The 10953-nt window shown below is 64.5% G+C and overlaps 1 protein-coding gene across 1 annotated transcript; it reads right to left on the reverse strand.

Annotated features, from left to right (window-relative positions):
* Positions 1-927: 927 nt before the first annotated feature.
* Positions 928-10662, reverse strand: Il12rb1 (interleukin 12 receptor subunit beta 1; the record flags this gene model as incomplete). The annotated part of the gene is made up of 15 exons (XM_078026372.1): positions 928-1964; positions 2679-2760; positions 3017-3113; positions 3489-3623; positions 4754-4906; positions 5121-5258; positions 6085-6252; positions 7234-7468; positions 7821-7839; positions 8014-8095; positions 8457-8585; positions 9008-9041; positions 9518-9672; positions 10074-10243; positions 10454-10662. Coding segments are annotated over 15 exons (2193 nt in total), but the record flags the coding sequence as incomplete, so codon positions are not given.
* Between the last annotated feature and the right edge of the window lie 291 nt (positions 10663-10953).

Genomic DNA, 10953 nt, shown 5'->3' on the forward strand with positions numbered 1-10953 from the left:
GCGGGGGACCTGATGGAAATGTTGGGTTTCAGGCATGGCTGAATCCAGGTGACTGCCTCTCCTCTCTGCACTTTTGTCCTCGCTGCAGACTTCTCCCCCAGGTGGCCTCCCCCAGTCGACGAAAAGAGGCTCCCGAGCCAGCTCCTGGCCTCCTCCGCGCAGCCCAGCCTCTCCCACTGGGAGCAGGTGTCCTCTTTCCCTGTCACGCCAACAAGAGTTCTAGCCAGGACAAGGTGCCTGTCCCTTGGACCCAAGGGGCTGTGCCTAGGAGTGGGCTTGTGCACAACTCTAGAGGCCACCAAATGGGATCCTGTGCCACTGCGTGGACCTGTGTCCCCAGGGGGAAGTGAGGCCTCCAGGTGGGGCGGGGCCTGGGCCTCCTGCCTCCCCGCCCCGTCCCCCGCCAGGGCCGGGCCCTCGGTGGCCCTCCGCTTTGCCCCTCCCCCGTCGGAAACCGGAAAAGTCGGTTCACGCCCGGGGGGGGGGGGGGGGGGGGGGGGGGGGCGGGGCGGGCCGCGCGGGGAGACGCGCGCCGCCTCTGCCCCCTGGCGGCCAGCGGCGGGGTCGACGCAGCACGTTCCTCCTCGGGAGCTAGGGGCGGGGGTCCCTGGCCGCCGCGATCAGGGGACAGGGGCGGTGGCCGCGGGGCAGTGTGGCAGGAAGTGGGTGGGTTTAGGGCGACGCTGGGGTCCAGGGGTTTGCTCGGGCGCTGGGCGTGAGGAGGGAGGACGATGGCCCCTGGGGGCCACCAAGGCCACTCACGGGGACCCGCCAACTCCCTCCCACCGTCCCTCCCCCGCCCAGTCCCCATGCACGTCCGGCTGGGCCTCCCCCAAATAGGTGATCCCGGGGCCCCCAGAGGGAGAGGGGCGTCCACGAGGGAGGAGAAGGAATCTCAGCTTCCATTTGGAGATTTGGAGCCGGACATTGACACTGCCCCGGGGACAGGTCGGGGACAGAGGAGGCTCATTTATGAAGGCTGCGCCCCTCCCAAAGCCCCGCGAGGTCGGCCTCGGGCTACCCCGTGTGACAGAGAGGACGAGGCCGGGAGGGGACCCGGCTTCCCCAGCGCTGAGCAGCCCCCGGGTCCCTTCTTGGGATCCGTGGACAGTCCCGCCCGTCCCCAACCGGTGCCCTGGGAAGAGGACCTTCTGGGACCCCCCCAGCAGCCCTCGCCGGCCTCCCCACAGCAGAGCGGCCAAGGGCAGGCCTGTCCCTGGCCCGTGGCTGTCAGGCCTGGCTGGGCGCAGCAGGTCGTTTCCTGGTGGCATCCAGGGTTCCCGTCACAGGATGTGTGGCAACAGGTGTGGCCGGAGGTTAGAGAGGAGGGCAGGGCCCCGGAGGCGGGGTGATGGGGAGCAGTTTCCCGGTCACAGAGGCCTGAGTTTGAGTCCTGGCCCATGCTGTGTGGCCTCAGGCAAGGCACTCACCCACTCTGGGCCTCAGTGGTCACACCCCTGACATGGGCATGGTATCTCGAGGGCCAGCTGTGGGAATTCAGGGGCTCTTCCCGGCGTCTGGAAGGGACAGGCTGGTTATGCTGTAAGCCCTGGATGGCGGCCTCGGTGACGGCCAGGTCAGTCTCCCTCTCTGGAAGACGAGGTGCATGTTCCCATTTCTTCCTCGCGTTTCCACGTCCACCAAGGGTCGTCCAACTTGGGGGGCCCCTGCCTCAGGTCCTCCAGGAGCAAGGGGAGTCTAGACGCCTGGGCAGGGCTGCTGTCTGGACAGTCCCGCTTGCCGGGCCCTAGGACCTTGGCTTCCTGGTGGTGTCCTTGCACCTGTCCCTTGTCCTCCGGGGACAGCTCTGTGTCCAGGCCTGGCTCTGGGACACCCCTCAGCAGCTCCGTCTTCGCCTCCAGAGGCTCAGTCCCCTCGCCTTTGTTCCAGGACACCTCCACCACCAGGGTCTCTTGAGGGGACACCTCTTCAGGGAAGTCCCCCAGGATGGGCCATTGCCACAGCTAGAAAGGAGGGCGGGGCCAAGGCGCTGGGCGGGGCCATTCCCACCCCCCCATGGGCGGGGCCCAGCCCTGGGGGCAAATTCTTTAAAACCCTGAGACCCATTTAAGGGCGCCCCTGCCCTGGCGGGCGGCCCTGCTGGCCCGGCTCCCGCACCCCCACGTCTTTCTGGGAAAAGCCTCCCTCCTCCTCTCTGGCAGGTGGCCCCGCCCTGGTCTAGCAAGGAGCATGTGACCCTGGCTCAGCCAATCATAGCATCCTAGCCCCCTGGTTCCAGCCATAGGCCGAGCGGTAAGCACGTGACCTAAGCTGGACCAATCGGTGATGACCCTGAGACTTTGGCTGCAGTTAAAGGGCACAACAGGGCCTCTTCTCCCCTGGGGAAGACTGAGGCTGCCTACGAGAGGAGCCCACAGGGACCATGGCCACATAGAGAGAGAGAGAGACCCCAGAGCCCTGGATCCAGCTGTGTCTGAAGCCCACCATCTTGGCATGCCCCCCCATCAGTTCTGTTTCTCTGCCAGGAAATGATCTCTCTGCATTGTTACTCGCCCTTATGTAGATGAAGAGGGTTTGGGGCAGGGGGTTTGGAGATCTATCTCAACAGGCTGGGGAGGAATCAATGAGCCAATACATGGGGGCCATTGCTCAGCGGAGCTCTGCGCAGAGTGTGTGACCATGGCCTGGAGCTGGAATTTGAAACATTGAACATTTACCTGCTTCCCTTGGCTGCTGGGGAACTCCACAGCGGTGCTGACGCAGGGTGTGGGCAGGGGTGGACACAGGTACCGGGCGGCCCTTAAGTCAAATTCGGTCATATTTGGCTCATTTTTTTCACCAACATGAGGTTATGAAAGGTGTGAGGGGGGGATGGGGGGGTCCTGTAGATTCAGGTTCAATCCCACCTCTGCCCCCTGCTGGGCCAACCCCTGGCTCTCTGGACCTCAGTTTCCTCGTCTGTAAAGTGGGTACCGTGCCTCCGCTCCTCCAGTTGGGAGGCTATAGTTACTGCTGTGACTCTTACAGGTCACCCCGGGGAGAAGACGCGACTTACCTGTTGAGGCCGAGGTACCCAAGGACACCCAGGAGGAGGACGCTCACGAAGCTCCCCAGAGACAGGAAGGGGATGGGCAGGTTGGAAACCTGGGCTTCTGGGGGTGGGAGAGCTCGGGTTGGGGAGGGAGGAGGGAGGGGGAGACCCTCCATCCACCTGCCGCCCCCCTCCCCGGCCGCCAGCCCCGTACAGGTTACAGTTTCCCTAAGGTGACACGAGGGACCCGTACCCCACCTGCCCAGAAGTAGGAATAAACACCTGGCACAAAATAAGTGCACGGCACTGAAACCCCAAACCCAGGTGCCAGCCCAGGACAGAGGGAGGCTGGCCCGTGTGGGAAGGCTTCCTGGAGCAGGGAGCTTTGGGGCCGGGCTCTGAGGGGTGAGTAGGAGTTCGGTGGCGGCAGGTGCCCGCGGTGGGCCGGGCTGGGGAGGCTGCGGGCCTGGCTGGCTCTGGGCAGGCGGCTGCTCACCGAGGCTGAAGCTCTGCGGCTGGCTCCAGGCGCCCCGCAGCCACACCGTGTCCGCCCGCACCTGCACCGTGTAGGCCCTGCCCGTGCGCAGACCCCCGAGGGTGACCTGGGTCTGCGTGGTCTTCAGGAGCCTCTCTGCAGGGGGGGGAGGCAGCCATGGGTCCCGGAACCCCCTGCTCCCCGGAGGCCAGGCTCAGGCTGCCGGGACACCCGGATGGGGACTGAGCCCTGGTCGGGCTTTTGAGGAAGGGGCTCCTGGCCATGCGCTGAGTTGGCGCCCTCACTCGCCCCCTGTGCATCTCGCGAGGACTTGCAGGGACATTCCCCATCAAACGCAGAGCAAGCCATGTCCTCCCCGTCAAATTCCCGCCTTCTCTCCTGCCCCTTCCCTTGGTCTCTCTGCTCCCCAAGAGGCCAGGCCCCTCAACCTCAGGGCCTTTGCACTGCTTGTTCCCATGTGGTCTGACTGACCCTGTTCCCCAGATACCCACAGGGCTCCTCCCCGTCTCCTTCCTGTCTCTAGGGTGAGGGTGAGGGTGAGGGTTAGCTCTGTCTGCTTTGCCCGCCCCCCAGCCTCCCCAGCATCTCCAGCACAATCCATAAATGTTTGTGGAATTGAATGAATCAAATAAAACACTGAATAAAATTTTAAATGAGAATATAGTCCCTGGATGTCACTAAGAAGGAAACCAAAGTCAGGAGCGGTGGCGCACACCTGTCCTCCTAACCACGCAGGAGGCTGAGACAGGAGGATGGCAAGTTTGAGGCCAGCCTCAGTAATTTAGGAAGACTTTAGTCTCATAAATAAAATAAAAAGGCTGGGGGCATAGCTCAGCGGTAGAGCACCCCCAGCTAATCCCCAGGAGAGCAAAAGACCAAAACCAAGCAAACTAAACAAAAATCCATAGATTACAATTCCCCGCCCCCCCTCCCTCTCTCTCTCTCTCTGTCTCTCTCTCTCTCTCTCTCTCTGCCAGGGATTGAGCGCAGGAGTGCTTGACCACTGAGCCACACCCCCAGCCCTATTTTGTACTCTATTTAGGGACAGGGCCTCACCGAGTTGCTTAGTGCCTGGCTTTTTGCTGAGGCTGGCTCTGAACTCTGGATCCTCCTGCCTCAGCCTCCTGAGCCCCAGGGATTAGAGGCCTGCTCCACCGCATCCGGCTCAATTCTCTCGTTGGAAATCAAGACCCAGAGAGGGGCAGCATTGTTCCCAGGGTCACGCAGCAAGAAGGAGCTCGCGCCAGAGCTGTGGGCCCGCGTACCTGAGCCCTGGCTGCCCTCCTCTTGGCAGCGCACGACGTACCCCTCCAGGACGCCGGGGCAGGTGCTCAGCAGCGAGGGCCACCAGTCTACGGACACGGAGTCCCTGCTGCGGTTCCTCACCGACACGCGCTGCGGGATCCCGGCCACCGGGGCTGCAACCAGCAGCAGCGCCACCGTCAGTGCGGGGGCCGGGCACCCGAAGCCCAGCCTGGCACATGGGGGACACTGGCCGCTGAGGCTCCCGCACCTCGGCCCTCGCTGTGCCTGGCCTTGGTCACCTGTGAGCGGCTGGCACCCGACGTGCCCCCTGAAGCCCGAAGCCGCTGCAGAGGCCCCGGGAGCTGGGCCTGCAGGCGGGGCACTCACCGCTGCCCCCGAAGTAGTGGGTGGACAGGACCGTGGACCAGGACGCGGGGTTCCTCGGGTGCGCAGAGGCGAAGATGGCCAGGTGGTAGCAACCCTCCGGCAGCAGCGCCCCGGATCCCCGGCCCCAGCTGTGAGCCACTGGAAGGAGGGAGGGCCCCGGGGCCACCGCGTCACCACCTCTGCCCACTCGTGCTTCAGAGCCCCCTGCGCCAACGTCCCCTCCTCCCAGATCCCTTCCCCAACTTGCCCCGTCCACTCCCACCTGGCCCCTCCCGCACGGTGGGGTGGTTTTGTCCCACTGTCAGGCCGGGGACACCTCCACAACCAGGCGGCTGCACGCCTGGCATCCCAGCTACCGGGAGGCTGAGGCAGGAGGATCGCACGTTGGAGGCCAGCCTCAGCAACTTAGCGAGGCTCTAAGCAACTCAGTGAGACGCTGCTCAAGATTAAAACTAGAAAGGGCCGGGGCTGGGGTGCAGGGGTTAAGCGCCCCTGGGATCAATCCCTGGCACCCATAAAGGGGGAGCGGGGGGTGTGGGTCATGGTGGGCGAGTGCCTGGCGGACTCAAGACCCTGGGTTCCTCCCCAGGATCTCAAAAAGAAGGCCAGGTGGAGGCTGCGGCTTCCTCTGGCTCCAGCCAGACCCAGGCAGGAAGCGGGGGAGGCGCCCGGCCACAGAGCGCCGTCCCCTCCCGAGGCCTCATTAGCCTGTCACCAGCACCTGCTAAATGCCACCTTCCCTGGTGACAGCAAATATTGAACAAGCACCTGGGACGTGAGAGCCTCCCTGCGGGGTGCAGCCTGCCCGGGCGCGGGGCCAGCAGAGGAGGAGGGCCGAGGCCCCGTTCCCGCCCAAGCTGTGGGACCTGAGTCCACAGCGGTGCCTCTCTGGGCCCTGGACGCCCCTGTGTCCAGTCTCGGGAGGCGTCCCGGAGGCCTGGCAGGGACACGGCCACTCACGTACCTCGTCCATCGGGGGCCACGTGGCGGGGGGTGAGCAGGCTGCAGAGGGCAGGGCCGCCCCCTCCGTCCAGCCGCCGCCACTCGATGCAGTAGGTGGTGCCCGGGTCCCCCGCGGGCCAGCTCAGGGTGGTCCCCTCGGCGTCGACGCTGATGTTCAGGAGCCCTGGGTCTGGAAGGGGATGGCGGGTCACCCAGCGCAGCCGCCTTTGCCCGGCCTGTGCGGCCCCCGGACCACCTTCCTGCCCGGGGACATCTGCGCCCAGCTCTGTCCCCTCGGGGGGCAGCTGGGGGCTGGACGCGGGCGGCGGGGAGCGTCTGAAGGGCTTCCCTCTCCCGGACGGGGCCCCCTGTCTCCCTCCCTGCAGCAGACGCCAGCTGGACCCGCTGGGGACAGAGGCCAAATTCAGAGGCAGCAGGACGCACCCCGACCCCCGGCTCCATTCTCCCACTTCCTGAAACCAGGGCCTCTGCTTCTCGTTTGGCGGAAGACAAGTAGCATTTATTGAACACCAGCTGGGTGCGCCGGCTCCCTGGGAGATGGGACGGGGATGGCCCCATTTGACGGATGCCAAAACTGAGGCCCAGACGCCGTGTGCGGTCTGCCCAAGTCCACCCAGCAGGGCGGCCACCCACATCGGGTCAGAGCTGACCACAGGCTGCTGTGCCGCCCTCGGGAGTGACAGGACATCTCTGAGCCTCGGGTGGTTGTCGTATCTGTAAAATGAGCCTCGTGGCCTCACCTGCACCTTCCCAGGGTGGCGTGGCGCTCGGGCGCGGAATTTAAGGAGCCACCCGGATTAAGGATGTTGGGATGACATTTTTTTTTTCAGAGCTGGGGATCGAACCCAGGGCCTTGCACGCACTGGGCGAGCACCCCACCACTGACCTACGGTCCTTTTGTGTTTTGAAACAGGGTCTCACTAAGTTGCTGAGGCTGGCCTCGAACTTGTGATCCTCCTGCCTCAGCCTCCCAAGACACTGGGATGACAGGCAGCACAGCCAGGCCCAGCTGGATCATGGGTTTTGGCACCCCTTACGCTCCCTGGCCTCCCTGGCCTCCCTGGCCTCCCTGGCCTCTCGCTGGTGGAGTGAGGCTCAGAAGAGCTGCGCAGCTCCAGGTCCCTCTGGCGGCCGCCCCACCGAGAGGCACCTGTGCTGGTGTTGGCGGGAATGTGCCAGGTCCTGTTGGAGCTCCGGCCAAAGTGGCTCTGGGAGAAGACAGCCACATCGTAGGCAGCCCCCGAGAGGCTGAGCTTCCTCCGCAGGGGCCGGGTCCTCTCGGCCTTGGCCTTGCAGGAGCAGGACAGCATGTGCAGCTGGACAGAGAGGTTCACCCTGGCTGTAGGGGCTTCGAGGCAGCCTTCCGGAAGCTTGACCTGGGGTAGCTGTCATGGGGACGAGAGATGGCTTGTGGGGACCTGAACACTGTCCTCTGGGCAGGCAGCACGACAGCCCAGGAGGACAGGACCGCAGCCAATCACATGCACCGAAATTTCTTAAAAAAAAAAAAATAGTCAAACACAATGCTGGCAGAGCTGTTGGGAAACGGGCAGTCAGAGCCGGGCATGCTGGTCTGGGGAGGGGGGGATTGGCAAAACCCACTGCGATTTCAGAAAAAAAGAGTCAAATCTTTGGAGTCAGTAGCTCAGGCCCGGAGATTGCTCCAAAGAAAAGGAATTTGAATTGGAAGAAACTGAGCCCGTGAGAGACCTGCTGAAGTCTGTCCCCTCCTCCCGCCTTCTGGTTGCTGTCTGCTCTGCGCGGACCAGAGCGGCCGGCCGTGGAGAGTGGAGATCCGGGCCCACCGCCCTCCAGGCCCACAGTGCTCAGTGGCTCCCACGGGAACCCCAGGCTCCCTGCCCACCCCACCCCCAGCCTCCTGTCCCCGTCCCTGCCCAGGCCACCTGCAGCCCCTCAGAGGCCCCATTACCTGCCCGAGCACCGTGAGCAGCCTCCTCCCGTCGGGGCCCAGGGTCCCATGGAGAGCCTCAGCTCAGGCCGCGGGAGGGTGGCTGCGGAGGGGGGAGCACATGCTGAGCATACGCCCTCACTGCCTGATTTCTAATACACATTGCCTAATGTCTAACTCCCACTGTCTCCTGTCTAATACCCGCCGCCTGGTTTCTTCTTCTCTTGTCTTTTAGGGTAGAGGTGGGCATGGGGCCATGTAGTGCTGAGCACGGGCTCTGTCGCCCAGCCGCCCCGCTCTGTATTGTATTTCACGCAGGATCTCACCAAGCGGCTGAGGCTGGCCTCAAACTCACAATCCTCCTGCCTCAGCCTCCCAAGCCTCTGGGATCACAGGCGTGCGACCGCCCTGGCCCTGCTGCCTCGTTTCTAAGGCCCCTACACCGTGGCCCGGGGCGTTCTCACCAGGGGGGACACACACAGAGCTGCCCCAGCTACTCCAGGGACCTCCCGGGGCACCCGATGCCAACCGCCGCCGCCGCCGAAACTGGCATTCCCGGGCTCCGTCCGTCCCCAGGGGACACAGGCAGGACTCTGGGGGAGGGGCGCCACACAGGCCAGACGTCAGTCCCACGGGATCGCCCAGGGCTTGGCACTAGTCGCTCAGCTCTCGTCGCGCACTTAGGAGCTCCAGCTGTGTACACAGCCGGGCACTGGACTCTGGGCCCAGCAGGAGCGAGCCAGACCCTGTCCCCTTGGGTTCCTGGGTGTGTCCACTAGCCCCTGCCCCAGGTGGGAGCTGCCCCCCCTCTCCCGGGGATGGGACCTTGGCCAAGGGCTCCTCAGCGCCCCCCCATCCCAATCCTCGCTTTGTTTTTTCACTTGCAAAATGGAAATAATCCAACGTCAAGTTAAGGGCGACGCACAAAACCCAACCCAGGCCTTTGCAGAAGGCGAGGCCACAGTAGGTGCTCAGTTAACGCCTCCTGGCCGCGGCTGCCTTTGCTCATTCTCACCTGGGCCCGAGGCCTCCTGGGGTCCACAGTCGCCCTAGAGAGAGGCCATGTGACACGGTCTTTTTACACTTCGGTGCTGACAACTTTAGCTATTTAAAAAGAAATTGAGGGGGGTCCCAGGGATTGAACCCGGGGGGCCATGGAGCCCTGCCTGGCCGGAGGCTCAGGGGCCTGACAGCAGAAAGCTGTTGGCTGTGCCTGGGCTCAGGTGACAAGAGAAGGCCCGGGAAGGGCAGGGGGGAGCGCGGATCCTGGGCCTGAGGAACCCCGAGCCTGGCCAGAGGGGGGCGTGGAGAGCGGGCGGCACTCCTGAGGGTAATAGGGAGCCATGGCGGGCGTGTGAGCCACGGAGGTGGCAGCCCGCATGGGGAGTGTCGGAAAGACCTTGGGGGCTGACCTGGGCAGGGTGGAGGCCAGGGCGGGGCGCGGCTGTGGAGACGGTGAGACCCATGGGAACTGGAGGGTCCCCAGAGAGGCCAGGTCCACTCTTGACCCGTGGAGGAAACTCACCCATTTCCACGAGCCGCTGGGTGTCCGGTGCCGGAGCTGCACCTCCGCCCTGTCCTGCTGGGCCTCGGCCTTCTCCTGCCTGGTCGCCCACTCCCACCGCGGCTGCCCGGACGCGCTGGACACCCTGATGTCGCCCGGGGGAGGGTGGTATCGGACTGGAAGCAGAGGTGGCGGTTGGCAGGAGATGGCCCCACGTGTGTGACTCGATGGTCCCTCCTCTGCCCGTGGCTGGCCCGACCCGGGTCATCAGCTGGGTCCCCGTGAGAACCAGGGTGGCCCACGCCCCCTCCTCCGTGGGCCCCACAGGCTGCGTCCCCTGGGCACCCGACCCCAGGTGCCCTTTGGAGACAGGGGCAGCGAGAAGCAACCTAAGTGCCCAGCAAGAGGGGATTTTTAGATAGGGCGCCATGAAGGCAGCCCTGTCACCACACTCCAGAGTTGGATGTCACCGCTGGCTCGATCTATCCTGGGACCCTGGGATCCCCCTCCAGGTCTAGGCTTGGAGGCCGGGGGCTTGTGAGGCTGGAGAGGGTCCAGGAAGGGAGCAGATGCTGACCCCACGTGGAGAGCGTCAGGGAAACGCTGGGCGACTTCTCTGACCGGTTCCCCGCCCGAGACTCCACCCAGAGCGTGACGCTCCGCAGCACAGGCACCCCGTCCTGGTCCGAGAACTGCAGCCTGGTGTCCCGGCCCGCGGGGAAGAAGCAGCAGCACCCCTCCTGCCGGCTGCAGGGAGGAGCGTGTCGGCGCCGAGTCTGGGGTCCTAGTGGACCTCGGGGGCTATGTAGGGATCGACTTAGGACTGGGGGCTTAGGGGGACCCCAAGTTCTCCCAGCATCTCCCTTCCGAGAGCAGGAGTGGGGGCGGGGCAGTACCGATGACGGGAGCAAGGGCTGAACAGGGGTCAGGGTTTGGGGACCTCGGTGGAGTCCTCACCGGCACCACAGGAAGTGGCTGACGCCGTCTGTGGGACCCTCGTACCGCCAGGAGCACTCATAGACACTTTCGCTGTCCACCCGATAGCAGCTCAGGTCGGTGGGCCCCGAGGCAGAGCCTGCAAGAGACCCCGGGTTCTGGGGAGAACCGCAGGGGGCGGAGCTTCCCCACAGGGACCCGCTCCCAGGCAATGAAACTCCGTCACAGTGTCATGGAGCAGACACTTCTGCCTAAACCTTCTGTGGCTCCCGACACCCTCCCTGAGTCCTTCCCATCTCCCCACCTCAACCCCACCAGCCTCCTTTCTCAGCCTCCAACATGCCAGGTTTGCTCCCACCTCAGGGCCTTTGCACATGCTGTGCCCTCTACCTGGAAAGCCCTCCCCCCCCATCTTTTTTTCATTAGCGGGAATGGATGAGACTCAGCCGCTGGCACATGCCAAGCAGATGCTCTACCGCAGAGCCACACCCTGCTCCTTCCCCAGATCTCAACAGTCCCAT

The sequence above is a fragment of the Ictidomys tridecemlineatus genome, chromosome 2 (genome assembly GCF_052094955.1).
Source record: "Ictidomys tridecemlineatus isolate mIctTri1 chromosome 2, mIctTri1.hap1, whole genome shotgun sequence".
Classification (NCBI taxonomy): domain Eukaryota; kingdom Metazoa; phylum Chordata; class Mammalia; order Rodentia; family Sciuridae; genus Ictidomys; species Ictidomys tridecemlineatus.